The sequence below is a fragment of the Nematostella vectensis genome, chromosome 7 (genome assembly GCF_932526225.1).
Source record: "Nematostella vectensis chromosome 7, jaNemVect1.1, whole genome shotgun sequence".
NCBI lineage: Eukaryota > Metazoa > Cnidaria > Anthozoa > Actiniaria > Edwardsiidae > Nematostella > Nematostella vectensis.
This window is the reverse complement of record NC_064040.1, coordinates 14,420,610-14,447,641: the sequence shown is the minus strand read 5'-3', so window position 1 is coordinate 14,447,641 and position 27,032 is coordinate 14,420,610. Positions and strand designations below refer to the sequence as shown.

At 39.8% G+C, this 27,032-nt stretch overlaps 1 protein-coding gene across 6 annotated transcripts; it reads left to right on the top strand.

Annotated features, from left to right (window-relative positions):
* On the top strand, window positions 1–27,032 carry LOC125568261. Of its 6 annotated transcripts, none has more exons than XM_048730074.1 (4): window positions 1–343; window positions 8,392–8,618; window positions 23,792–24,018; window positions 24,991–27,032. In XM_048730074.1, the coding sequence occupies exons 3-4, from the start codon at window positions 23,833–23,835 to the stop codon at window positions 25,648–25,650; spliced, it is 846 nt and encodes a 281-aa protein (XP_048586031.1). In that variant the 5' UTR covers window positions 1–343; window positions 8,392–8,618; window positions 23,792–23,832; the 3' UTR covers window positions 25,651–27,032. The 6 variants fall into 6 exon arrangements, with proteins under 6 accessions (XP_048586031.1, XP_048586032.1, XP_048586033.1 ...); XM_048730073.1 differs by lacking the exon at window positions 1–343 and adding an exon at window positions 6,258–6,855; XM_048730072.1 differs by lacking the exons at window positions 1–343; window positions 8,392–8,618 and adding exons at window positions 15,697–18,454; window positions 18,950–20,859.

The following is a 27,032-nucleotide window of genomic DNA, read 5'->3' as shown; positions in this document are numbered from 1 at the left end:
AAATATGCGCGAAAAAACGTCGCGAAATCGCGAAAAATATCGTACTAGAAAATTATAGCGTGCGCGGTATACCTGTGTTACGGTCCCAGGCCGCGCGCGGTCAAAACGTCGATGGCACGTTTTATTTTCGTGAATGAAAACTCTCAAACTGAATAAGCCTGCCGAGTCCCCTTTGGAACGGCAAGAAAACCCCGTTATGCTTACTTTAAACTGCCCTAACACTACTCTAGTTAAAGTCTGTGCACGTCCGGAGTCGTTATAAATACCCGCTTGAGATGAAAGTCCTCCTAGAATTGGAATTGATGTGAACCTGCCGGCTTGTCGTAGTTTACTTCTGACAACGGTAAGCTTATTTACAGAAAATACTCTTTGAATAAACCAACTCAGCTGTTAAGTCGACGTAGATTGTACTTCCCAGTGTGTGGTAGCTGTCTGTGGTTCTTGTGTTTCTTTCCAGCTCGGTGAATTGAAGTCGGCGGTATGTTGTCCCTTGACTTGAACTATACTCGCTGAGGTTAAGTTTTTGTGCAGAGTGTCAAACGGATCGTGTCTCCCACAGTTTTTTCCCTGTTTTTCTTCGGTTTGTCCAACGGAATGTCCCAGATAAAACGCTGACTTGTTCACTTGGATATTAGGCTGCTAAAAACTGATTTTTAGCGGGTCCTCAGGGCTGCCACCATATTGTACGACGGTCAAGTGCTAAGTCTTTTTATTATCTCCAAACCGTGACGTCATACAACGTCACGCAATCATACATAATACAACAGAAAACTCTCAAACTATACCTGATCCTCATTCCTAATCCTTTTTATACATTTTTACCAATTAACTCATTAGATACTAAAAACAAATTTTTGATAAATAAAATCCTTTTTCTCTTATCCATCTTCCATCTCTAGCAAACATCCATATATTTTGAAATCCTTTTTATACATTTTTACCAATTAACTCATTAGATACTAAAAACAAATTTTGATAAATGAAATCCTTTTTCTCTTAATCCATCTTTCATCTCTAGCAAACATCCATATATTTTGAAATACAATATTCCAACCCCTTTCCCCTGTCATTACTACATATGAGTAACTCTCTTGAACGATGCTCATGAATAAGTAAAAGCTAATCAGCCATGAATAGGGCCAAGCCATTCAACAAATCAATAGAACAATTTACAAGAAAAAAGAAACAACCTTTTATTCACCCCTAAGCTTACATACATTCTTTTTTTAAAGAATAATTATTTAAAGGGTACTGGTATCTTCTCTATGTTCTTTTGTCTGTATATATGTATTTTTGAGAATTTGAATGGCTTAATGTTAAATTTATTGGATTCACACTAATGTAAAAGTCTTTACACGGTACCAATAAACTAATCTGTCTGTCTGTCTGTCTGTCTGTCTGTCTGTCTGTCTGTCTGTCTGTCTGTCTGTCTGTCTGTCTGTCTGTCTGTCTGTCTGTCTGTCTGTCTGTCTGTCTGTTAATAATTTTGTTGACAGTTAAGGCTTACTTAATTCAGATTTTAGGGAAGTATCAACACCGCAAGAGCATATTATGTTGGCTATAGGAAAGGAATGTGGGTTGATTGAATATAATAACACTTAACAATAAAAGAATATGAAAAACATTAGTTTACATTTGCTTTCAGCCAGCCTACATAATGAATCTGGGTTAATTCCTTGCTTTAAGCACCTGAGAAAAAAAATATATCCTTGTCATATAGCTGGCTATACCAGCTATATTATTTCATGTACATAGGCAAGCACTTTTTATATAATAACAGCTTGGTATAAAAGAGACAAGAAAACAAAAACGAATTAATAGGTACCAAAGTAAAAAAAACATTCGCTTGTTTCTGAATGTAAATAGCCGGATATAGTTCTCAATGGATTATGCCAAACAGGACATCATTTCTCCAATGCAACTGAGCATTTTTAGCCGCTAAACTCCTCCTTACCTTAGCAATATAAGGCTTTACTTGAAAAAGGAAGACTTTTGAGTAGTTTTTCACGATTCACACAGACATTAACAGACATAGAAAGCCAATAAACTACTTGCAACCAATCAGCGTTCGAAGATTTTCTTTTTTAGCTAATCAAAATCACGGTGGAAGTGGGTGATAAATCAATGACAAGCGGCAAAATCAAAAGCTACGGCCATAAAACGTTTTATTTTGGTGACAACTTTCACATTAATATTAAAGCGAAACACTTGACAAATATAAGAAAATATAACGGAAACTGCTGATTTAATTTGTACGGTCTCTTACATTGAATTCAAATTATCGTGCGGAACAAACTTGTGTTTTCTTCTTGCCGATGAGGTATTCTCTTGTTAAATAATAATGCAATAACATTACCTTTCTGTTTTGAATTTGCTTCGTGACATCTTAATGAGAATAGTAATGTAGAGCCTCTTTATAGTCCTCTGCTGCTACAATTGAAGAAGAACTCGACGGGAGACAAACAAGCTCATAGCTTCGACTGCACGGAGGATCTGTAAGATTTCAAGATTAAGTTTAAAGTCAAACAAGCCAAACGTTCTGGCCACCAGCGTTAAAGTCTAACAGGCTAATACATAGAACTCCTACTAGTAATAGCGTAACAAGTAAGTCCATATACAAAATCAACAGTTTTAATCTGTCTGAATACTTTGCTTATTTTTGTGATGGATTCGACTAGTCGTATAAATCCGCTCTCGGAGCTTCCATTTTTCACCTTGGACTCCCAGGAGTTTCTTAAGATTACTGGTGGGTGGGTACATCGATCACATCAAATCCTTATTGATAATATAGATTTATTTAAAGATATTATTGTCAGCCCAGAAAACGAAAGGGAGACTCACGATAGCCTATACAATGAGAACATAGAATCGCAATATTATTCAATCAAACGCTCTGGAAATCTCTTCCATGCAAACAAGCACTGCGGCTTTTCTATGATCCATCTGAATATGTGCAGCCTATCGGCGAACTTAACGTCGTTAGAAGATGTTCTTTTGACTGTTAAAAGTGCTCCGGACATAATTGCGATTTCAGAAACAAAACTTACAGATAATAATGTTTATAACATTAATATTCCAGGTTATGTTTTTGTGAATACAAACTCACCGACTAATGCAGGCGGAGTCGGGATTTACATATCGCACGAATTAGATTTCATTAGAAGGCGTGATTTAGAAATAGCTGAGGGCGGCATTGAATCTTGTTGGATTGAAATAACAAGGGCCAAACAAAAGAACGTTCTCATTGGCTGCCTTTATAGACATCCATTGTATGATTGTGAAAAAGTTCATAATATGCTGCAAGAGATCACAGCGCAACCCTTATCGACCATATTTATACCAATGTACCGCAAAAAAATTGCTAAGGCGGGGATATGTTTAGTAGGTATCACTGATCATTTGCCTGTTTTTTTGTACAGTCACAAATAAACTTCCCTTGCGTAAAGACAATAAGTACTTCCGTGATTTCTCGCATTTTGACAATGACTTGTTTATAAGCAATCTTGGGTTAATTGATTTTCAACAATTTGTAACTGACGATGTAAATGATAGCATTAATAAAGTAATCAGTGCGCTGCAATCTCTAACGGATAAACATGCACCGTTACGTAAACGAACCAATAAACAAATTAAACAGCAAGCAAAACCATGGCTTACTAAGGCAGTACTTAATTCGATAAAACAAAGGCAAAAACTTTTCATAACGCACTTTCTCAGTAACGATTCGAGTAAAGTTAGATTCTATAAAATCTACAACAACAAATTAAATCGTGTAAAAGAGGCTGCCAAAAAAGTGTACTTTGAGAATCAATTTAAATTGAATAGTGGCTACCTCAAAACAACTTGAAAATTAATAGGTTTACTGATAAACCGGAAAAATAGTACCAGTCTACCGCCAATTACGAAATTAATCTATAACAACAAGTGTTATACTGACAAAGCCAGTATTGCACACCACTTAAATACGCATTTCATTAATGTAGGTCAAGACCTCGCGAACAAGATTCCACATAGTACCCAACAGCCAAAACAGTACATAAAACGTACTTTTCGTGATAGCTTCAGTTTTCGCGCCATTCTTGTCCACGAAGTGTACGACTTGCTATATGGATTGGACCTTAAAGTATCGTCAATTGGCGTACCAAGGCGCTGTATTAAACTTGCGTCTAGTCACATTAGTGACAGTTTAATCACCATACTTAATTAATCATTGCAGCAGGGTGTGGTACCTGATATACTTAAAATATCTAAAATCACCCCTGTGGACAAGGGTGGTGAAATCACGGATCCGTTTAATTTTCGACCAATTTCAACTCTGTCAACTTTCACTCAAGTACTTGAGAAGCTTGTTTATCAACAAATCATTAACTATGTAGAAAAACAGAACATACTTTACGAATGTCAATTTGGTTTTCGGAAAGGTTACTCAACTTCATTGGCTATAACCGAAATAATAAACACTCTTAGAAAAGCGATCGACAATAATATGCATACCTGTAGTGTATTTTTAGATTTCTCGAAGGCTTTCGATACAGTTAACCATGGCATTTTACTAGATAAATTAGAGGCCTATGGGATAAGGGGATTGGCACTCAAGTGGTTTACTAATTACCTAACTGACAGAAAACAATATCTTGACTTGGGTGGGGTCAGGTCTTCTGAGCTGACAATGCTTTGTGGTATTCCGCAAGGAAGTACACTAGGTCCGCTTCTATTCCTAATCTACATAAACGATCTGCCACATTCCTCTGACAAGCTAAGTTTTAAAATATTCGCAGATGACACCAATGTTTTCGCCTCTTCCAGCGATCTTATAGCACTAGAGAATTTGATGAATACGGAGCTTGCCAAGGTGGAAAACTGGTGCCACGTTAATAAGGTTTCTATAAATATGACAAAAACAAATTACATGATAATCAAATCATCGAGAAAAAAAGATACTCCTATTAATATTCGATTTAGAAATTCAGATGGATCTGATCAATTGTTGGAACGTAAGAAGTACATTACATACCTAGGAGTAATGATAGACGAGCATCTTACATGGAAAAATCACATTTCTTTTATTCGCTCCCGCATTTCCAGAAACATAGGAATAATATCTAAATTAAGGCACTATCTTTCTATCCAACAATTGAAGCAAATCTATTACAATCTGGTCTATCCACATATTTCATATGGCATATTAGCATGGGGTAGCACTTTCAAAACGAACTTGAAAAGTTTGCAAACAAAATAAAATCATTTTGTCAGATTAATTTTTTTTGCCCGCACTTATGGGAAAGACACTGCAAGTGCCAAACCATTGCTAAACTTACTAGATATTCTGACTGTAGATAATGTTTTCAAATTACATGCCCTAAAATTCATTCACTCGTGGCACAAAAGTCTTCTTCCTTATATTTTTTATTGCACTTTTCAATATGCCAGCAGCTTACATAGTTACAACACTAGGTACGCAGCAAATCAAAATCTATACAAACCCAAAATACGAACAAATATAGGTAAGCAATCAATTTCTTTTGTCGGTTCCGATATTTGGAGAGATCTTCCATTTTCTCTCAAGGACTCAGGCACCTTTTCTTTTCCAAAACTCGCCAAACATTATCTACTGTCAATCTAGCCTATAAACTTTGTAAATATCGTTATTTTTCTCTAACAATTTCCATAGTAACTTGATAATAAGATTAGTTTCCTTCCCAGGGTGGGTGGGGATTGGTTGAGGGGGTGGGGGGTGGGGCAGTAATTTCTTCTTCTTTTTTCTCTCTCTCTTTTTTCTGCTCAAAACTGACTTTTTATGGTAAGGGAAGCTAACTCGATAACTGACTAGTTTATTTAGCTTCCCTGCTCGAACTTGTTCTCATTTATTTTACTTGTAACAAATTATAGATCTCTATCCTTTAGTATATACCTATGTAAAGAAACAGAATTATGAGCAAAATAAAGATGATTTGATGATTTGATTTGACACTCCCGGAACACTCGAGGGTCGATATTACTTTCGGTTCGTACGCAGGCTTAACCGAAAGGGTTAACTTTAAAAGGGTGATCGCCGAGCCATATTAATAAACAAGATGGCGGATCGGAATTTTTGCAATAAACGCAACAATAGTTTTATTGGCGTGCTTAGCAGCAGCTTTCAGTTCTTTCGGGTTCTGATGAACCCTATATACACAAAAATTTAAGAACATTGTCAAGAACATATTCAGCCTCAAAATGTGCCAAAAATGAGAACGGCCCAGCCTTAACGGAAAATTCGACGTTCTTATAAGAAAAAAAGAGTCTAGTTTGCATTTCTGACGTTTTGGAGTTGTGCCTATATTTTACGGGCTTCCTGGGGCGCTATAGTAATGATGGGTTAATCTAGTCACTCCTGGAGATATTGCTGTTATTTTCGTGATAGAAGGTTTTAAGAACACCTGCCATATCCCCAATTTATTGTAAATGTTTACCTAAACTTCAATTATTTTTAGAATTTTTATAATTGTTAACCAGACATCTTCCCCATCTTAACTGATAGGCAATAGGATGTGAGAAAAATCCTTTAGAGGGAGTTATTTACAAGGTTTTGTTGAAAGGTATTGTTTGTGGTACTTTAATTTTTCATTGCAAACATTAATCCAATAGAATTCACGAAAATAACTCATCAAGATAAAAGACTTTTCAGCTTGTTTTCTTCGCGCAGCAGATGCCGCGTTAATAATCAAGGGCGTGGGGCATATGGCAGGATGGATGTGGGAAGAATTTACAATCTTCACGCATTTTATTTGCTTATCCCATGGCTGATAGTAGCATTTGGAAATGCCATATTACGACTGGAGCATAGCAAACTGGGTCATTACGTCAGATTTGTTGGTAAGTATTATAAGTAGCTTCATTTCGAGACAAGAATTATGAATTATGAGAGAAAATGATATTGGTAGGGAAAGCCTTTCGTCCCATCCATTTTGGTGCTACCCAAACGACAGCTACCGTAATATAACTATGAAAGTGTTTTATATATCTAGAAAGGGATTTGTCAACATAACACACTTTACATTTTTCGTTCCTCGAGAATTCTACGGATAAATCCTACGTTTTTTACTAGCTCACAAACCATATCTGAAAGTTGTACGGGACCTTTTGAGATTTAGAGTGGCTGAAACTTCATCGTAGCATGGTCGTAACTAACTATTCCCAAACTTTCTTTTCCAAACTTTCGAACAGATTTTAAATAATGTTTTAGGGTTTTTGTGTACCCTACTAGCAGTTCCTTCCTCCTTTTTGCTTCTATCACTATGTTCTTTCGTGTTCCCGTTTGTTTATGTAAACAAACGATAACGGACACAACATAGACTCTACACAGATAACTGATAGAAACAAACAGGAAAAAAGGTCTCTGCTTCTAGGTTATATCTATGTGTTGCATGATTTGATATTTCTAAAAAAAAACACATATCAAAGCAATGCAGCTATACTATTATAAGTAAATATACCCATTTACACCACAAACATATTTGCCCAGCAATGTTGGCGCTATTAGAACACTGTTGGAAGGTGATGTGCCCATCACAATGTTTTATTTGTCTTGCGGTCAACCCGCCTAATAGCGGCCACAAGCAATATCTATTTGTGTTTTCACTGTTTGCTCAAGGCATAATAAAGAGAACAAAAAATCGATGAAACATTTCTATCCATAAGATTTTCCCTCCAACGTATTAAGATAGGTGTAAACACGCCTCCGTATCATAGGAAACTTTCGAAAAATATTTAAGTGGGATGTGGCTAGAAGGCAGAATGAATAAGTATTGCAATTAATAGTTTATTGTAATTGAAATTTACTAAAATGTTAAACAATTTTTGCTCACAAACAAAACATGCAAAGATGCGAGACGAAAAACATTGAATGACCATTTCGTCCTATTAGCCCTCCCAACGTTTTTTCTTCTTCTGCAGTTTTAGGGGCCCTGAACATAAATTAAATATTACGCTGTTTACATCAGAAATTACTTTTACTTGTTGCCTACAAATTTTCAATATATTGCCCCTTCCAAAACTTCACAGCGCAAAACTCAAAATCCATCAGGAGTTTTGTTTAACTACCAACTGTAAAGAGTGATTTCAGTTTCATTAAAAATTGCATGTTGTTTGTCCTCTATCTAATAAAGCTGGTTGTGTTTATTGTTCTGCTAAATAATTTTCTTCTATTTTTCTATTTCTGTAATGTCTGCTCTTTAGTGCTTGTTATCCGAATTCCGGTAGTCCACAGTTAGCGTTTTTCAACGATACCGTTTAGGTTTACGATAGATAATATTACACTATATGGCGGCTTACTACGGCCCTGATGGTGGAGGCATTACTTGGCCAGCTTCTGGCGCTGTTTAAATGGACGATTTTCTCTTTGTCTTACAGATAAGCGACTAAACGAATCAATTATAGCCACGCATCACGTGATGTGTCACATGGACTGCGCTATGCTCTGCACCAGTCACCCGCGATGCCTCTCGTTCAACCACGGAATCGTACCAGGTGGCCAAGATGTTTGTGAACTCTTGTCCCCCGATGGGTACAGCCATGGAGCATTAAACAGACTGCAGGAGAACTCTTTCTTTACCTTCTATAGGGAGAACGAAGCCATGGTAAGTAAAAGTCATCCTTTTCCCTCTACAGGGAGAACGAAGCCATGGTAAGCAACAGTCATCTTTTACCCTCTACTGGGAGAACGAAGCCATGGTAAGTAACAGTCATTCTTTACCTTCTATAGGGAGAACGAAGCCATGGTAAGTAAAAGTCATCCTTTTCCCTCTACAGGGAGAACGAAGCCATGGTAAGCAACAGTCATATTTTACCCTCTACTGGGAGAACGAAGCCATGGTAAGTAACAGTCATTCTTTACCCTCTACTGGTAGAACGAAGCCATGGTAAGTAACAGTCATCCTTTACCCTCTACTGGGAGAACGAAGCCATGGTAAGTAACAATCATCTTTTACCCTCTACTGGGAGAACTAAGCCATGGTAAGTTACAGTCATTTTTTACCCTCTACAGGGAGAACGAAGCTATGGTAAGCAACAGTCATCTTTTACCCTCTACTGGGAGAACGAAGCCATGGTAAGTAACAGTCTTTTTTTACCCTCTACTGGGAGAACTAAGCCATGGTAAGTTACAGTCATCTTTTACCCTCTACAGGGAGAACGAAGATATGGTAAGTAACAGTCATCCTTTACCCTCTACTGGGAGAACGAAGCCATGGTAAGTAACAGTCATCCTTTTTCCTCTACAGGGAGAACGAAGCCATGGTAAGCAACAGTCATCTTTTACCCTCTACTGGGAGAACGAAGCCATGGTAAGTAACAATCATCTTTTACCCTCTACTGGGAGAACTAAGCCATGGCAAGTTACAGTCATCTTTTACCCTCTACAGGGAGAACGAAGCTATGGTAAGTAACAGTCATCCTTTACCCTCTACTGGGAGAACGAAGCCATGGTAAGTAACAGTCATCTTTTACCCTCTACAGGGAGAACGAAGCCATGGTAAGTAACAGTCATCTTTTACCCTCTACAGCGAGAACGAAGCCATGGTAAGTAACAGTCATCTTTTACCCTCTACTGGCAGAACGAAGCCATGGTAAGTAACAGTCATCTTTTACCCTCTACTGGGAGAACGAAGCCATGGTAAGTAACAGTAATCTTTTACCCTCTACTGGGAGAACGAAGCTATGGTAAGTAACAGTCATCTTTTACCCTCTACTGGGAGAACGAAGCCATGGTAAGTAACAGTAATCTTTTACCCTCTACTGGGAGAACGAAGCCATGGTAAGTAACAGTAATCTTTTACCCTCTACTGGGAGAACGAAGCTATGGTAAGTTACAGTCATCCTTTACCCTCTACTGGGAGAACGAAGCCATGGTAAGTAACAATCATCTTTTACCCTCTACTGGGAGAACGAAGCTATGGTAAGCAAGCATGCATGCAAGAAATAAACAAAGAATTTGGTGCACAGCCAGCAGTAGTAAAGGGGAAGTGGAAATGGCTTACAAGTGGCGTTTCGTAAGTTTGTTGACAACATGATATTTCGTGAAAGTTGAACTGATAACGAACGGACTTTGAAGCGAAACCTTGCATTCAGATAGCTATTTACCGAATGTGGCTCGATTTTTAATTGGCAAGAAAGGCAGGAATGACGTTAAATCATAGTCTTAACCTTCAAAGAATTCAACTACGGCCGCCATGTTTTTTTTACCTGGTTTGGAAAACCGCTGACAATTCGCGGGCTTTTTCGCTAAAACGTTTGATTTGATTGGCCAAGTGTTGTGATATTAGAAGAGTCATGATTGGCTATGGGTTACACTTGCGTCGTCGATTAGTAAGCTATTAACGATTAGCGAGTGACACAACCCCGCTACCGCAAAAAGTCCTGAATAGCTTCGCTACCACCACTTAAAAATGACGTTTTCGTTGGGGTAAAGATTCAGTCGTGTTTAAGAAGTCGTTGAATCTCTGTGCATTCATCCCCCCTATGATAGAAAAGTGGAAGATAAGACTGTTAGGGCGAAATAGCCAAAGTGACTGTGATATTTCTTCAACTTCTTTCAACTTGACCACATACTTGGCGGTACGCTCTCTCTCCTCTCTTAAAGCTCTTCCCTGTGTTCGAGGGGTTTCTTTGCGGCATTTCTCATACAAACGTTTTCTGTTTTTCTATAGCGGACGAGTGAGTATACATTTTTTGCTTTTATAAACTATCCACAAAAAGTGTTGTTTGTTTGTCTTGTTTTTTGTTAAAAAATATTTATAATTCTATATTTCTCTTAATTTTAGGAGCCCACTGTTTAAAGAAAAGAGAAAAATAGTAACTCTAATGAAATTTTATTTTTCCTTGTTGTTTGGTTTAAATCGGATAAATGGTTGTCAAACCACATTGGTGAATGTCACATTGATGAGCATGATTGTCTGAAAAGGCTTATTGATTGCCTAATGAATTTTCTATTTTTTATAACTGATTGTCAATAAACGCTACTGATTGTCCAAACCTGTAATTGAATTTTCGATTGCCTGCAAAAAAATGTTCATTCCATCCCGAATAAATGCCCAATTGCGTTATTGATTGTCCGTTGATGCTATTTAAAGTTCGCACATATTCAATCATTGTTATTGAAAGTCGAGTCACGCTAAGGATGTTTCGTGCGATGTTGATGAACGTACAATGCACGTTAACGATACAACGTTTGGCACAAATGAATGTTCCTTTCCCGTTATTGAACAGCAAAAGGTGTAAATGACCATTTTGAAGCCTGTAACTAAGTTCAACTTCAACTTCAACATTATTGTACATAAATACATTATTGTTTCTTTTATGTGCTCACCCGCTAATAGAACAGACTAATCTAGGCGGTTCAGCTTAAATAATAGTTACAATAACAGTTACAATAATTTCAGAAATAACAAACACAGGACGAGCAAGACGAACAGGTACACAATGGGAGGCGTTTAGTTTTCCTGTAGAGAGCAATGTTTGTTGGAGGAATATATCAAAGTTGTTCATTAGTCATAAAAACGGCATCCTACGTTGAAATTGGCCTATCGAGCTTGAATAGCTTTACTGATACAGACAGACAGACAGACAGACAGACAGGCAGGCAGGCAGGCAGGCAGGCAGGCAGGCAGGCAGGCAGGCAGGCAGGCAGGCAGGCAGGCAGGCAGGCAGGCAGGCAGGCAGAGATGGATGGATGGATGGATGGATGGATGGATGGGTGGATGGGTGGATGGGTGGATGGGTGGATGGGTGGATGGGTGGATGGGTGGATGGGTGGATGGGTGGATGGGTGGATGGGTGGATGGGTGGATGGGTGGATGGGTGGATGGGTGGATGGGTGGATGGGTGGATGGGTGGATGGGTGGATGGGTGGATGGGTGGGTGGGTGGGTGGGTGGGTGGGTGGGTGGGTGGGTGGGTGGGTGGGTGGGTGGGTGGGTGGGTGGGTGGGTGGATGGGTGGATGGGTGGATGGGTGGATGGGTGGGTGGGTGGGTGGGTGGGTGGGTGGGTGGGTGGGTGGGTGGGTGGATGGATGGATGGATGGATGGATGCCCATTTTAATGAGGGATTCACTTCATATCACAATGATAATGTACGCATGGCCCTCAACAGAAACAAAATAAATAAAAGCTATTTACAAATCTGTTTACAGCGGAATCTTTGACGAAACTATTTACAATAACAATCCTTTGCTGATTTATAAACTTATTTACAGTGTTGTGATGTATTCTCTTAGTTTTGCGGAGAAGGCTTGACTTGGCTTCTTTGATTTCTAGTGGCAATGCATTCCACCTTTTAGCTGCTACAAACTTAAAGCTGTTTTTGCTAATGTAGTCCGAGCCTTTGGAAGTACTAAGTTATGGTTTGCTGCATTTTTAGTGTTCTTGTTATGTACATCACTACACTTAACGAACATATCTCTGATATAGCATGGGGTCATATTGTTCATTGCCTTAAAGAGCAAAACAAGTTGTAGGTAGATTATTCTTTTGTCGAATGGGACAATATTTAGTTCTTCAAAAAGTGGTTTTGAAGTTCCATCCCATTTCTTATCGAGGATAACCCGCGCACACCGTTTCTGGAACTTGACCATATCGTCGATGTGTTGCTTTTTGGTCGAGCCCCAGACGATAGCACCATAGTCTAATATTGGCTGTATGAGCGAATGGTAGAACAGGGTTCTTGCTTTAAGTGACAGGAATTTATTTGTCCTTTTTAACAAGCCTAGTCGCTTAGATCTTATTGTGAATGTACTTGAGGTGGTTGCAGGTTAAGGAGTTGTCTAATCTTATGCCAAGCAGTTTAACTTCATTGACACATTCAAGCTGGCCATTTTCTGTGCTGACTGTCAAATCCTTTCCTGTCAATGTGCGCAACTTTGGCTTGCTACAGATAAGCATTGATTTGGTTTTGCTTTGGTTCAAAACCATTTTGTTTTCATTCGCCCATCCATTCACCTTTTTTAGCTCTTCAGTAAGAATAGACTCAACCTCACTAACGCTACTTCCACTTGCGACTTGTGTTGTATCATCTGCATATATCTCGAGTGCGCTGTTGGAGACTTCAAGTGGTAAGTCATTAATAAACAGGATAAACATTAAGGAACCTAAAATCGAGCCCTGGGGAACGCCTGCAGTAATGGGCTTCGAATCTGATAGCTGACCACTAATTGTGACTTTCTGTTTTCGGTCTTCTAGATAAGACTTGAACCAATCTAGTGACTTTCCAGAGACGCCATATATGGAGAGCTTCTTAATAAGCGTGTCATGGTCTACTAAATCAAACGCCTTTCGGTAGTCTATGAGGTTCAAGCCAGATATTAGTCCCTGATCCATATTTCCAATGAGATAGTCAATCAACTTTACTAGGGCAGTATCGCACGAGTGATAAGGACGGAAACCTGACTGGTTACTACTTAATAGCTTGTGGCTGTTTAGGTATTCATATAAGCAAACGTGTATGTGTCTTTCAATAACTTTGGACAGGGCAGGTAAAATACTGATGGGCCGGTAGTTATCAACACTCAGGCGGTCTCCAGCTTTATATATTGGACAGACTTTCGCCTCTTTCCAGCGCGCAGGGAATCGTCCAGTTTTATACTTTGGTTGATGATCTTAGTCAACGATGGAGCTATGGCTGGGGCTGCAGCCCTTAAAAGGCGAGCACTTATATCGTCCAAACCTGTGGCTTTACACGTTTGTAGTTGAAGAAGATAACCTTGCACAAATTCTTGCATGACGTTGGGTATTTCAAATTTAGTGACACTCGGGATTTTGCTATCAACAAACCCTTTTAACTTTTCGAAATCTGAAGTTGACAGCGTTCTCATGTTGACATTGCTATTTCTGTAGGTGGCAGCAACGGAAACAAAAAAACTCGTCAAATGCATTAGCTATTTCACGTGGATCTGTGATGGTGGGTGTGTTGCTTGCATTGGCTCTTAGTTGCGAAGGTGACGGTTTACTTGTCTGCCCGATAGCAATTTTTAGATGTCTCCAGAATTCCTTTGCCGTTGAACTCTGTTCAAATGACTTGTTGAAATGATTTCGTTTAGCTTCTCGGATGGATTGAAAAACGTTATTTCGAGCTGATTTAAAAGTTTCCCACGCATCTGAGCCACAATTACACTTTCGGGCTCTCTCTAGCAGCCTGTCGCGGTCTCTAATGGCTGCGTAGAGTTCAGGCGTCATCCACTGTGGTTGGTTTTGTTTCTTTACACGCTTTCTAATAAGAGGAGCATGTATATCAGCGATACTTAGGAAAGTCAGATTCCCATAATCCACAGCGTCATCAAGGTCATCAAAGGTGTCCAGCACACTTCACGGGGCCTCATCAAGGTCTTTTAGGAAGGCCTCCTCATCCAGCTTCTTGCAGTCACGGTAGGAAATATAGACATGGTTTTTATCTGCTGCGCGATCTTGTTTCTTTTTGTATCTGCGCACAACGCACACTGGTAAATGATCTGATAGTCCGTTGTTGCATACCTTGGTCTTTGTGATGCCCTGTGGCTGGTTAATGTAAACGTGATCCAAGCAAGCCTGGCTCTCTGGAGGAGTCACTTCATTGATGGTTTGAGGAACTTGATTAGACGATGCTTGTGGTTTTGCTGTTTGAGGAAGTTGATGTTGAGATCCCCCAGTAGTAGCACTTCTTTGTTGGTGATGTACATTTTTTCTATGAGACCTTTTAGCTTAGCATCCATTTCAGCAGTTGAATCAGGCACACGATAGACTCCGGCAATAATAATTGGGCAGTTGGACTTGCACGGTATCACTTGAGTGCAAAGGAGCTCTGTGTCACTTGATTCTAGAGTTGGTAAACGGGTATGAGTCATAGCGTGAGATACGTACATCATTACTCCTCCCCTTTCCTTTCTAGTTCTATTTTTCCGCTCAATATGATATCCAGGGATCCCATATTCTTCGTTCGTGTGTGAGGAATTCAGCCACGTCTCGGTAATAATCATCACATCAATCTCCGTACGAGGGTGTGTAAGGATTTCTTTTATTTGCTCGTATTTATCATTATTGAAGCTCCTCGCGTTCCAATGACATATTCTTACACCATTTTTGGACAGTGGAATGCATGGCAGATGGACGTTAGTAGCGTGATTTGTAGCTTGTGGACCTGGATTAAGCTGGACGTCATTTAAAAGGCAGACCAGTAGTAGTGCAATGGAGGCGCTTCTAAGTAAGTCTAAACAAACACGAGCCGGGGCAGTGGACGACGATGGAGTAGATTTGTGTAGTCGTCTGAAGTGAAATTGCGGTGTATCATTTATAATTAGGTCATTAAGTAGGTCAATAATAGGACCGCAAGCTAAAACTTGTAGGTTTAGAGATTTTCTGACTGTGCGCTATTGTTAGTTTCTGTGTGACGACCTCTCACTTGTAATTCAGCCATGATAGCTGCAATGGTGTAGAAATAAACATATATATTATTTGAAGCTCGGAGTAACACAGAGTTATTGTCATGACTGTCATTTATCCCTCATAGCACCAAACACAGGAATGTAAAAGTGAGGAGCTTCCAATGCCAAATCATCATTTATCTCTCGCAGCACCAAACACAGGAATGTAAAAGTGAGGAGCTTCCAATGCCAAATCATCATTTATCCCTCGCAGCACCAAACACAGGAATGTAAAAGTGAGGAGCTTCCAATGCCAAATCATCGTTTATCCCTCGCAGCATCAAACACAGGAATGTAAAAGTGAGGAGCTTCCAATGCCAAATCATCGTTTATCCCTCGCAGCACCAAACACAGGAATGTAAAAGTGAGGAGCTTCCAATGCCAAATCATCATTTATCCCTCGCAGCACCAAACACAGGAATGTAAAAGTGAGGAGCTTCCAATGCCAAATCATCATTTATCCCTCGCAGCACCAAACACAGGAATGTAAAAGTGAGGAGCTTCCAATGCCAAATCATCGTTTATCCCTCGCAGCACCAAACACAGGAATGTAAAAGTGAGGAGCTTCCAATGCCAAATCATCATTTATCCCTCGCAGCACCAAACACAGGAATGTAAAAGTGAGGAGCTTCCAACGCAAAATCATCATTTATCCCTTGCAGCACCAAACACAGGAATGTAAAAGTGAAGAGCTTCCAACGCCAAATCATCGTTTATCACTCGCAACACCAAACACATGAATGTCAAAGTGAGGAGCTTCCAATGCCAAATCATCATTTATCCCTCGCAGCACCAAACACAGGAATGTCAAAGTGAGGAGCTTCCAATGCCAAATCATCGTTTATCCCTCGCAGCACCAAACACAGGAATGTAAAAGTGAGGAGCTTCCAATGCCAAATAATCGTTTATCCCTCGCAGCACCAAACACAGGAATGTCAAAGTGAGGAGCTTCCAATGCCAAATCATCGTTTATCCCTCGCAGCACCAAACACAGGAATGTAAAAGTGAGGAGCTTCCAATGCCAAATAATCGTTTATCCCTCGCAGCACCAAACACAGGAATGTCAAAGTGAGGAGCTTCCAATGCCAAATCATCATTTATCCCTCGCAGCACCAAACACAGGAATGTAAAAGTGAGGAGCTTCCAATGCCAAATCATCGTTTATCCCTCGCAGCACCAAACACAGGAATGTCAAAGTGAGGAGCTTCCAATGCCAAATCATCATTTATCCCTCGCAGCACCAAACACAGGAATGTCAAAGTGAGGAGCTTCCAATGCCAAATCATCATTTATCCCTCGCAGCACCAAACACAGGAATGTAAAAGTGAGGAGCTTCCAATGCCAAATCATCGTTTATCCCTCGCAGCACCAAACACAGGAATGTAAAAGTGAGGAGCTTCCAATGCCAAATCATCGTTTATCCCTCGCAGCACCAAACACAGGAATGTAAAAGTGAGGAGCTTCCAATGCCAAATCATCATTTATCCCTCGCAGCACCAAACACAGGAATGTCAAAGTGAGGAGCTTCCAATGCCAAATCATCATTTATCCCTCGCATCACCAAACACAGGAATGTAAAAGTGAGGAGCTTCCAATGCAAAATCATCATTTATCCCTCGCAGCACCAAACACAGGAATGTAAAAGTGAGGAGCTTCCAATGCCAAATCATCATTTATCCCTCGCAGCACCAAACACAGGAATGTAAAAGTGAGGAGCTTCCAATGCCAAATCATCATTTATCCCTCGCAGCACCAAACACAGGAATGTCAAAGTGAGGAGCTTCCAACGCCAAATCATCATTTATCCCTCGCATCACCAAACACAGGAATGTCAAAGTGAGGAGCTTCCAATGCCAAATCATCATTATCCCTCGCAGCACCAAACACAGGAATGTCAAAGTGAGGAGCTTCCGATGCGAAATCATCATTTATCCCTCGCAGCACCAAACACAGGAATGTTAAAGTGAGAAGCTTCCAATGCCAAATCACCATTTATCCCTCGCAGCACCAAACACAGGAATGTAAAAGTGAGGAGCTTCCAATGCCAAACCATCGTGAGCGCTCTCACTACGAACAGCGCGCTCAGTCAGAATTCAGCGGTCAGCTCGAGGATGGAGTCGGTTGTCTGTTGTCCCTGACGAATCTGTGTTTGTCCGCGCGAACTAACGAAGACAAGCCGAAAGCTGCGCAAGCCTCGAAAAACTACAACGTTCAACGGAGAAACTTTTAAAAGAACTTGTAAAACTTCTCAAATCCTGAATCGTGTAAGTCCAGCCGCTGGCTTCTTGAGCACGATGACCTTATTAAGAAATCAACAATTTTTCAGATTTGGCCGTCAATGGAAAGCGCAAAAATAAAGCTGATTTTCAGGAGCCGGTTTGCGCGTGACTGACTGCCTTATCTGAAGAGCGCGCCAGCAAACTATATGGGAGATATCAACGTAGTCATCAATCTGCTTTAAGACTTTGATGTAATTTCGTTTTAAATGCTTTTTTGCCATCATCTTTTAGGGAAGCTGGTAGCTCATTCCATATTCTTGCGCCAAGCCTGGAAAATGATTTGTATTGGAGCTGGAGTTTCGCATGTTTGATATAGAAATTATTAGATGTCGATGATCTAGTGTTATATGAATGAACTTTTTTAGTATCTGTGAAAAGTTCGACAATGTTGTTGCTATACAATTTCGAACATCATGCATTAGGTTGCATATATTTTCGAAATAAAGAAAATTTATTGGTAGAATATCTGCATCAAGGAAGAGCGGGACTGCATGGTCTCGTCGTTTAGCAAAGTATATGAATCGCAGAGCTCGCTTTTGCAATAAAAGAATTTTATGCTTTTCTCTCTCGCAATTACAAGGTAAAATGCTGCTTTTCCTGAAGCTAGTTTAGTGGGCCCAACCCCGATCAATGTAGACCACACCATTGTATGGACTTAATTGGCTATGGGCCACGCCCAAAGCCGTATTTAATATAATTATTTTTTCACTTTATATTTACAATATTTTCAATTATCTTAGCCCAGTAAAGGTGAGGGCAACAAAACGCAACCAACTTGACAACTCTAAAATCTGATAGTGTAAGGAGGAGAAAAAGGGGAGGTGGTGGGTCAAAAACACTTCTGTTCTCAACGAGTTACAGAAGCCAAGTGATCCTTGCTAAGCGGTCACGTGTATGTGATAATGCACAATTAATTGCCCCCCCTCTTTGTCCTCCTAACAGACATGGTGCTGACACGCGACCACAAATAATATTACATAACATACATGCTACTAAACAGTGCTCGAAATAAAGCATAAAAATTCTATTTGCAAACAAATATTTCCTTTATGCTTTTCTCTCTCGCAATTACAAGGTAAAATGCTGCTTTTCCTGAAGCTAGTTTACTGGGCCCAACCCCGATCAATGTAGACCACACCATTGTATGGACTTAATTGGCTATGGGCCACGCCCAAAGCCGTATTTAATATAATTATTTTTTCACTTTATATTTACAATATTTTCAATTATCTTAGCCCAGTAAAGGTGAGGGCAACAAAACGCCAAAAGCATCACAAACATGATGCTAGCCCCACCCAAAGGAAAAACAGCACCCCTTACTGATAACTATAATCCAACTGTTAGTGACAAATCATTGGCTCTGAAATAGAGAACCCCGTTGCCCTTGCTAGACAAGGCCCCACTTCAGAGCCAAGAATGAGTGGCAACTGCCCTTGCAAGTTGCGTAAAAAGTATGCAGCATTAAACCTGCCGCCTTTGCTAGCCAGATACCAAGTTGAAAATGTTAATGTACTCTTGACCCCGAAACGAAATCTCCGCTGCCCTTGCTAGACAAAGAATCAGTTCAGGGCCAAGAGTGAAGGACAACTCCCCCTGCAAGTTGCCTTCTGGTTCTAAACAGTTCTGGACACTGATTGGATGCGAATATATTTAAGAAATGCATTGGATTTCCAGCGGCCTAAGGCCCTAATCTGCGCATCGGACGTGCCAGCATCTGCAGCATTAGAAGCAGCACCTATTCTGAAACTATGGCCCTTGTATCTGGAGGGGTCCAACCCACATGATTTAATGGCAACTGAAAGCCTGTCCGTAAATTCTGATCTAGGTACAGGGGAACCATCCGCAGAAATAAAAATAGGTCCTGGCCCACTACCCCGGAGAGATAAATACTTCATAATATGTTGTACCGGACAAACATCATTCCTACGCGATACTTCGATTGAAAATGGGTGCTGATTGTAACTATGCTTAAAATTACCAAAGGTAAGCTTAAGAGCTACAATTTCCTTTGTTCGAGTAAGAAAGGAATTTTCTAGCGAATGGCCTCGTGCTCTCCAATGTGGAACTTTTTTGACACCCAACCTTATTGAAAAATTGTTTTCAGGGTTGTTTATGGGTTCCTTAGACCTGGAAATGTTTTGTTTGGCTTTGGGGAAAAAAGACTTATAATAAAAATCAAATGACAATGGGTGAGGAGTTTGCTAACCTGGTTCAAGAGCTTCGAACGTCTCTATATTTAGTGGCCACGAGCCTCGTCTCAAGCTCGCTGGCCACTAAATAGAGACACGTTCGAAGCTCAGGAACCAGGGTAGGAACTTGCCCGCCTCTCTGTCAATGTGGCCTAAAAATAGCAACTGAGTTGAAATTGATATATTAGCATTAATAGTCAAATACTGTCCTTCTCGCGCACTTCGATCTTCTTCAAAAAGTCAGATCAAGGTGCCTACCACTTAAACATCTAATTATGGTGACCGAGCCTTTTTTGTATGCGCGCCTAAACTTTGGAATTACATTACTTGATGTGCTTATGAAGGTCATTTATGACTTTGATGAATCCTTGAGTATCCGGGTTTGGTGATGTTTTTAGTTTGCATTTCTGATGTTTTGGAGTTGGGTCTATATTTTACGGGATTCCTGGGGCGCTGTGGTAATGGATGTGTTAATCTAGTCACTCCTGGAGATGTTTATTTTATTTTCGTGATAGAAGGTTTTTAGAACGCCTACCATAAATACACAATCATTCATCTAATTAGTTAAAATCGTATCATGATTATGAATTTTTAAATTTTTATCCAGAAATCTTCCCCTTTGAAGGATCAAACTGATGGGTAATAGCAAGAAAAAGAGGGAGCTAATAACAAAGTTTTGTCAGTCTTTGTTGGAGGTATTGTTTGGGGTACGTTAATTTTTCATTGCAATCCAATAGAATTCACGAAAATAAATTATCAAGATAAAAGACTTTTCAGCTTGTTTTTCTTCGCGCAGCAGATGCCACGTTAATAATCAAGGGAGTTGGGCTTGTGACAGGATGGATGTGGGAAGAATTTACAATTTTCACGCATTTTATTTGCTTATCCCATGGCTGATAGTAGCATTTGGAAATGCAATATTACACATGGAGCATAGCAAACTGGGTCATTACGTCAGATTTGTTGGTAAGTAGCAATGTCGAGATAAAAAAAGCATTTCCTCCCATCGTTTTTGTGGCACCCAAAGGACAGTTACCTTGTAATATAAATATGAAAGAGATTTATATATATATATATCTATAAAGCGATATGACAACATAACACGCATTTTTCATTCCTAGAGAATTCTAGGGATAAACCTTCCGTTTTTTTTTACTGGCTCAAAAAACACTGATATCTATAAGTTGAACGGGACCTTTGAACGGGACTTTTTCAGATGTAAAGTTTCTGAAACTACATCGTCGCATTGTCGTAAATCCCAAACCTTTCTTTTCTAAACTTTCGAACAGATTTTAACAAATGTACATTTTTCAGTCCTGAGATTTTAACTTGTCACAGCTGCAGCGAACAAAAAAATGTTTTTAGGAATTTTAGGGCTTTATTCAACGTTTTCTTACTAGCTCAAAAAACTAATATCGCTTCGTCGTAGTTTTAGCTATTCACAACCTTTTTTTCCCGAACTTTCGAACAGATTTCAACAAATGTTTTGGGAAAGGAAGAAAGCTCTGTGGTAGTAGGTTATATATTATGGGCTGTATGATTAGAGGTTTCTAAAACATCGCACATATCATAGGAATGCAGCCTATACGTACATATATTCATTTTCACGAGAAAAATATTTTTCAATTCGAAAAGCATTGTCAATTTTTTCCATCCGAAAAACACTGCGGAGCAAACTGGAGAAACGAATAATAATAATAATAATAATAATAATAATAATAATAATAATAATAATAATAATAATAATAATAATAATAATAATAATAACTATAACGATAATGATAATAATAATGATGACAATGACACTGATACTACTACTACTACTAACACTACTACTACTACTACTATCACTACTACTACTACTACTACTACTACTACTACTACTACTACTACTACTACTACTACTAATAGTAATAATAACAATATAATAATGGTTTATTACCAGCGTATACAATAAATCCAATAAACTTAAAGCCTTATGAGTAGCGTTACCTATTTGACATCTATTCGGTTAAATTACGGGTCGGATAAGTCTAGAATATTTTTCAGAAAATAACCACTTAGCAGTTTTTATGTAAACAACAGAATGTTATCTTAATGTTAATGATTCTCTCTTTTGATACATAAAAGGAGAAATAATTTCATTGATCTAAAACTTGTACAAACAGTACATAGCAGGTGGAAGACTTGCTTAATGAAATGGTTTTTATTGATTAAAAGTATTCACCGTTACAGTTTCCATGTAGCAAAATTGTTACAATTATATTTGATAATTTTGAAAAATTGAGGAATTTTCTGAAATGAAATTATGTTTGAAAAATGTAAAAGTTAAATTATGCTGCCATAATCTATGATCAGCTCTTACGTGAAGTGTTTTCTGGAAAAGAGAAAATAGAACATTAGAACAAAAACCATCTTTGGACATCTCTTGATCTATGATCTTATCTTATCACAGTAACAAAGACTTTTCAAAATATTCATGCTGGATTTATTTTATTTGGTGCTTTTTTGCCGATTAAATCGCGTAATTTTCAAGTTGTGTCGAGTTGAGAGATTTGATCACTGAGGAAACCATTCCACTACCCGGCAAGAAGAAAGCCAATCACGGCTAACATCATTTTATGGGATTTCCTACCAGCCAATCGGGTTTCTTTTCTGTCAAACGATTTGACATTTAGCTGTCACCGTGCGTCTAAAACAACTTTGCGAAGGTATGGAAGTTTTGCTACAAAATGAGACTTTATCTACTTTTTCTTTGTCCTTGTTTCGAAAAGTGCCGATGCCACAGCAGTGTTTGGGGTACCAGTTTTCTACACAAATCGGCAAATCTAGTTTTTTTTTATTTCATTGAAATTCAGTAATTATTTAGCCAGTCTATTCATGAATTACGTGTTGGATAAAACAAAGAGCCAAAAAAAAATAGACAGAGCGAAATAAAGCAGAGATAGCTCGAGAGACGGTAAGTTAATTTTATTGTAAGTGAAGTTATCCAATACTTGTATTTTGTCGTTGGGAGTAAACGGAAGGATAAATTTAGTGGAGACAAAGCAACATCTTTATATCGCTAGTGTGCAGTTCAATGTTTCGCTTGAGTCCAAACAGTTTGCAAGCTTCAAAGCCAAAACATTTCTTTAGTCCCAACACTCTACTCGGTCGTCTGGAAAGTACGGTGGCCCATATCTGTCACGGCGAAAAGAAATAGAAGAAAAGAAATAGCTCACCGAGACAAGAAAAACCTCAAGGAAAAAAGAAATGACTCACGGCGAAAAGAAATATAACTCACAAAGAAAAACAGAAAACCGGTAATTACCGGGCCCGTAAGTTTTAACGGGAAAGTTTTTACGGCTTCCCGATAAGCAAATTATAATTTTCTTAAAAATCTTAGCGTCTTGGGTCTTAGCTTGTTCTTGTTTCTGTGTAGTCACTTACTTCTGGGAAGTCTTCAGGTCGTCTCAATAATTATTGTTCTGTTCTATATACATTTTCCCTAAAGCTGTCTGAAGTTTACAGAAGTGTAGGGAAAAAGCAATCGAGTGAGTGCTTCTTTTCAGATAAATTATTTCCCCGTTATAGTTTTACGCACGTCCTGACTCTCACGCCAAAAAACCAGACACCAGACACGGGAAAATCCACAGGTATCCCATCGTGACCACGGGAACTTCATCGTATAGTTATACACCACTTTCCTATGACTATTGGGCTTCGCAGGGGCTCCGCTAAAATGTTTGGAGGAGGGGGGAATACAGAAACATTAATAATTTTTTTTAGGGGGGGGGGGGCATGGCCCGCCCTCTGCTATGGCCCTGATAGTGGAGGCATCACTAGGCCAGCATCTGGCGCTGAGCTGTAGAGATGAAGCCACCCTTTAAATGGACGATTTTCTCTTTGTTTTAAACAGATAAGCGACTAAACGAATCAATTATAGCCACGCATCACGTGATGTGTCACATGGACTGCGCTATGCTCTGCACCAGTCACCCGCGATGCCTCTCGTTCAACCACGGAACCGTACCAGGTGGCCAAGATGTTTGTGAACTCTTGTCCTCCGATGGGTACAGCCATGGAGCGTTAAACAGACTGCAGGAGAACTCTTCCTTTTCCTTCTATAGGGAAAACGAAGCCATGGTAAGTAATAGCCATCCTTAACCTAGTGCAGGGAGAACCGGCATGGTAAGAAAAAGTCATCCTTTACCCTCTGCAGGGAGAACGAAGCCATGGTAAGTAACAGTCACCCATTACCCTTTACATAGAGAACGAAGCCATGGTAAGTAACAGTCATCCTTTACCCTTTACATAGAGAACGAAGCCATGATAAGTAACAGTCATCCTTTACCCTTTACATAGTGAACGAAGCCATGGTAAGTAACAGTCACCCTTTACATAGAGAACGAAGCCATGATAAGTAACAGTCACCCTTTACATAGAGAACGAAGCCATGGTAAGTAACAGTCATCCTTTACCCTTTACATAGAGAACGAAGCCACGGTAAGTAACAGTCATCCTTTACCCTTTACATAGAGAACGAAGCCACGGTAAGTAACAGTCATCCTTTACCCTTTACATAGAGAACGAAGCCACGGTAAGTAACAGTCATCCTTTACCCTCTACAGAGAGAACGAAGCCATGGTAAGTAACAGTCATCCTTTACCCTCTACAGGGAAAAAGAAGCCATGGTAAGTTAGAGTCATCACCAAAACCTACAATAAGGTACATAAGTCGGGGTCGAAGCAATCTTCCAACCCTAAGAGATAACACTGCCGTTAGTTGCAGACGGTACATAAGCTTCAGGCGATTCTACTAACGATCGTTGAACACACCTTAAAAGACAGCTTTAATATTATACCGTAAAACATAGGTCGATTACCCATGTCTACTTTTATGTAGAGTCCCTCTCCTTTGCATATTATTAACGTATATTGGGCAACGTTTTCATTAACAGTGCTGTGAATACATACTGTGACTCGCACGCATAACTGTAAGCTTTGTGAAGTATTCCTAATCTTCATACTGACGGGATATATTAGTCACGTGTGAAACGTATGAAACGCTAAAATTATTTTAAAAAAACACGTCACATTGTTCATTTTCAATCAACAGGAAAGTCGGAGTTGCCTGGATTATCTAAAGCGAGGGAGAACAGAAGACGGAATTTATCTCATCCATACTCCAGGGGTGGGACATCTGCACGAAGTCTTCTGTGACTTCTCCACTGAACCAGGGTGGGCGTGGACACTGCTCGTATCCTTCGCACGGAAGCATCGAAACAAGGACGCCTTTTGCACAGTGGGGTACACGCTAGACAGTCCATCAAACGAAGAGACACCGAATCTGGAAGACTTCAGATTCTCAAAGCAACGCATGACAGCTATACGCGACCACTCGACGCACCTCCGAGCCACCACCAATTACAAACCGGGGAGCGCCCTGTCGTATAGAGACTACATCCGCGGAAAGATTTCCAACCTCGATTTGACCAGTTTTACAGGAACAGATTATTGTAAGAAGGTAGATTTTATCAGTATTCGCGGTATTGAGGGGCGCGATATTCTGGTTTCTTTCTGGCAAAATCTAAACTACCCATTACACATTGACCCCTCCCGTGCAACCTGCCCTTTTAATGCAAAACAAGGAAGTCAGTATGATGAGAATAACTTTGGCACTTATTGTCTTGATGGACAAATGAGTACAGGGTTTAGTGGGTCGGCGACGGAGGAAAGTACCACCCAGTGGTGGTTTGGGGGCAATGCTTATCATTAAATGACCATTTTAAAGCCCGTAACTAAGGGGGTGGTAGTGAGGGAGGGGGAATGCTTATCATTAAATGACCATTGTTAAGCCCGTAACTAAGGGGGTGGTAGTGTGGAAGAGGAATGCTTATCATTAAATGACCATTTTGAAGCCCGTAACTAAGGGGGTGGTAGTGAGGGAGGGGAATGCTTATCATTAAATGACCATTGTTAAGCCCGTAACTAAGGGGGTGGTGGTGAGGGAGGGGGAATGCTTATCATTCAATGGCCATTTTGAAGCTCGTAACTAAGGGGGGTGGTAGTGAGGGAGGGGGAATGCTTATTATTAAATGACCATTGTTAAGCCCGTAACTAAGGGGTGGTAGTGTGGAAGAGGAATGCTTATCATTAAATGACCATTTTGAAGCCCGTAACTAAGGGGGTGGTAGTGAGGGAGGGGGAATGCTTATCATTAAATGACCATTGTTAAGCCCGTAACTAAGGGGGTGGTAGTGAGGGAGGGGGAATGCTTATCATTAAATGGCCATTTTGAAGCCTGTAACTAAGGGGGTGGTAGTGTGGGAGGGGTCAATGCTTATCATTAAATGGCCATTTTGAAGCCCGTAACTAAGGGGGTGGTAGTGAGGAAGGGGGAATGCTTATCATTAAATGACCATTGTTAAGCCCGTAACTAAGGGGGTGGTAGTGAGGGAGGGGGAATGCTTATCATTAAATGGCCATTGTTAAGCCCTTAACTAAGGGGGTGGTAGTGAGGAAGGGGGAATGCTTATCATTAAATGACCATTGTTAAGCCCGTAACTAAGGGGTGGTAGTGTGGAAGATGAATGCTTATCATTAAATGACCATTTTGAAGCCCGTAACTAAGGGGATGGTAGTGAGGGAGGGGGAATGCTTATCATTAAATGACCATTGTTAAGCCCATAACTAAGGGGGTGGTAGTGTGGGAGGGGAATGCTTATCATTAAATGGCCATTTTTAGGCCCGTAACTAAGGGGGTGGTAGTGTGGGAGATAAATGCTTATCATAAAATAGCCATTGTTAAGCCCGTAACTAAGGGGATGGTAGTGAGGGAGAGGAATGCTTATCATTAAATGACCATTTTGAAGCCCGTAACTAAGGGGGTGGTAGTGTGGGAGGGGGTGCTGTACACAGGGGAACAAAGAGGTCCGCTTTTGAGAGCATGGACTGGGCAAGATACCTAAAGAAAAAAAGAAAAAATCTGTACTTTTCTAGCTTGTTGTTAGTGGTCATGTTTGGATATTTTTAGTAAATCAAACACGAGTTAGTAGCAAGCCTACTTCCTATTCTATGCTTGAAATAGGTGTATGCACTTTAAGGCCTTTAAAGAACCTTTGAATAAACGGCACTGATCTACGTGTGATTTTTTCTCAA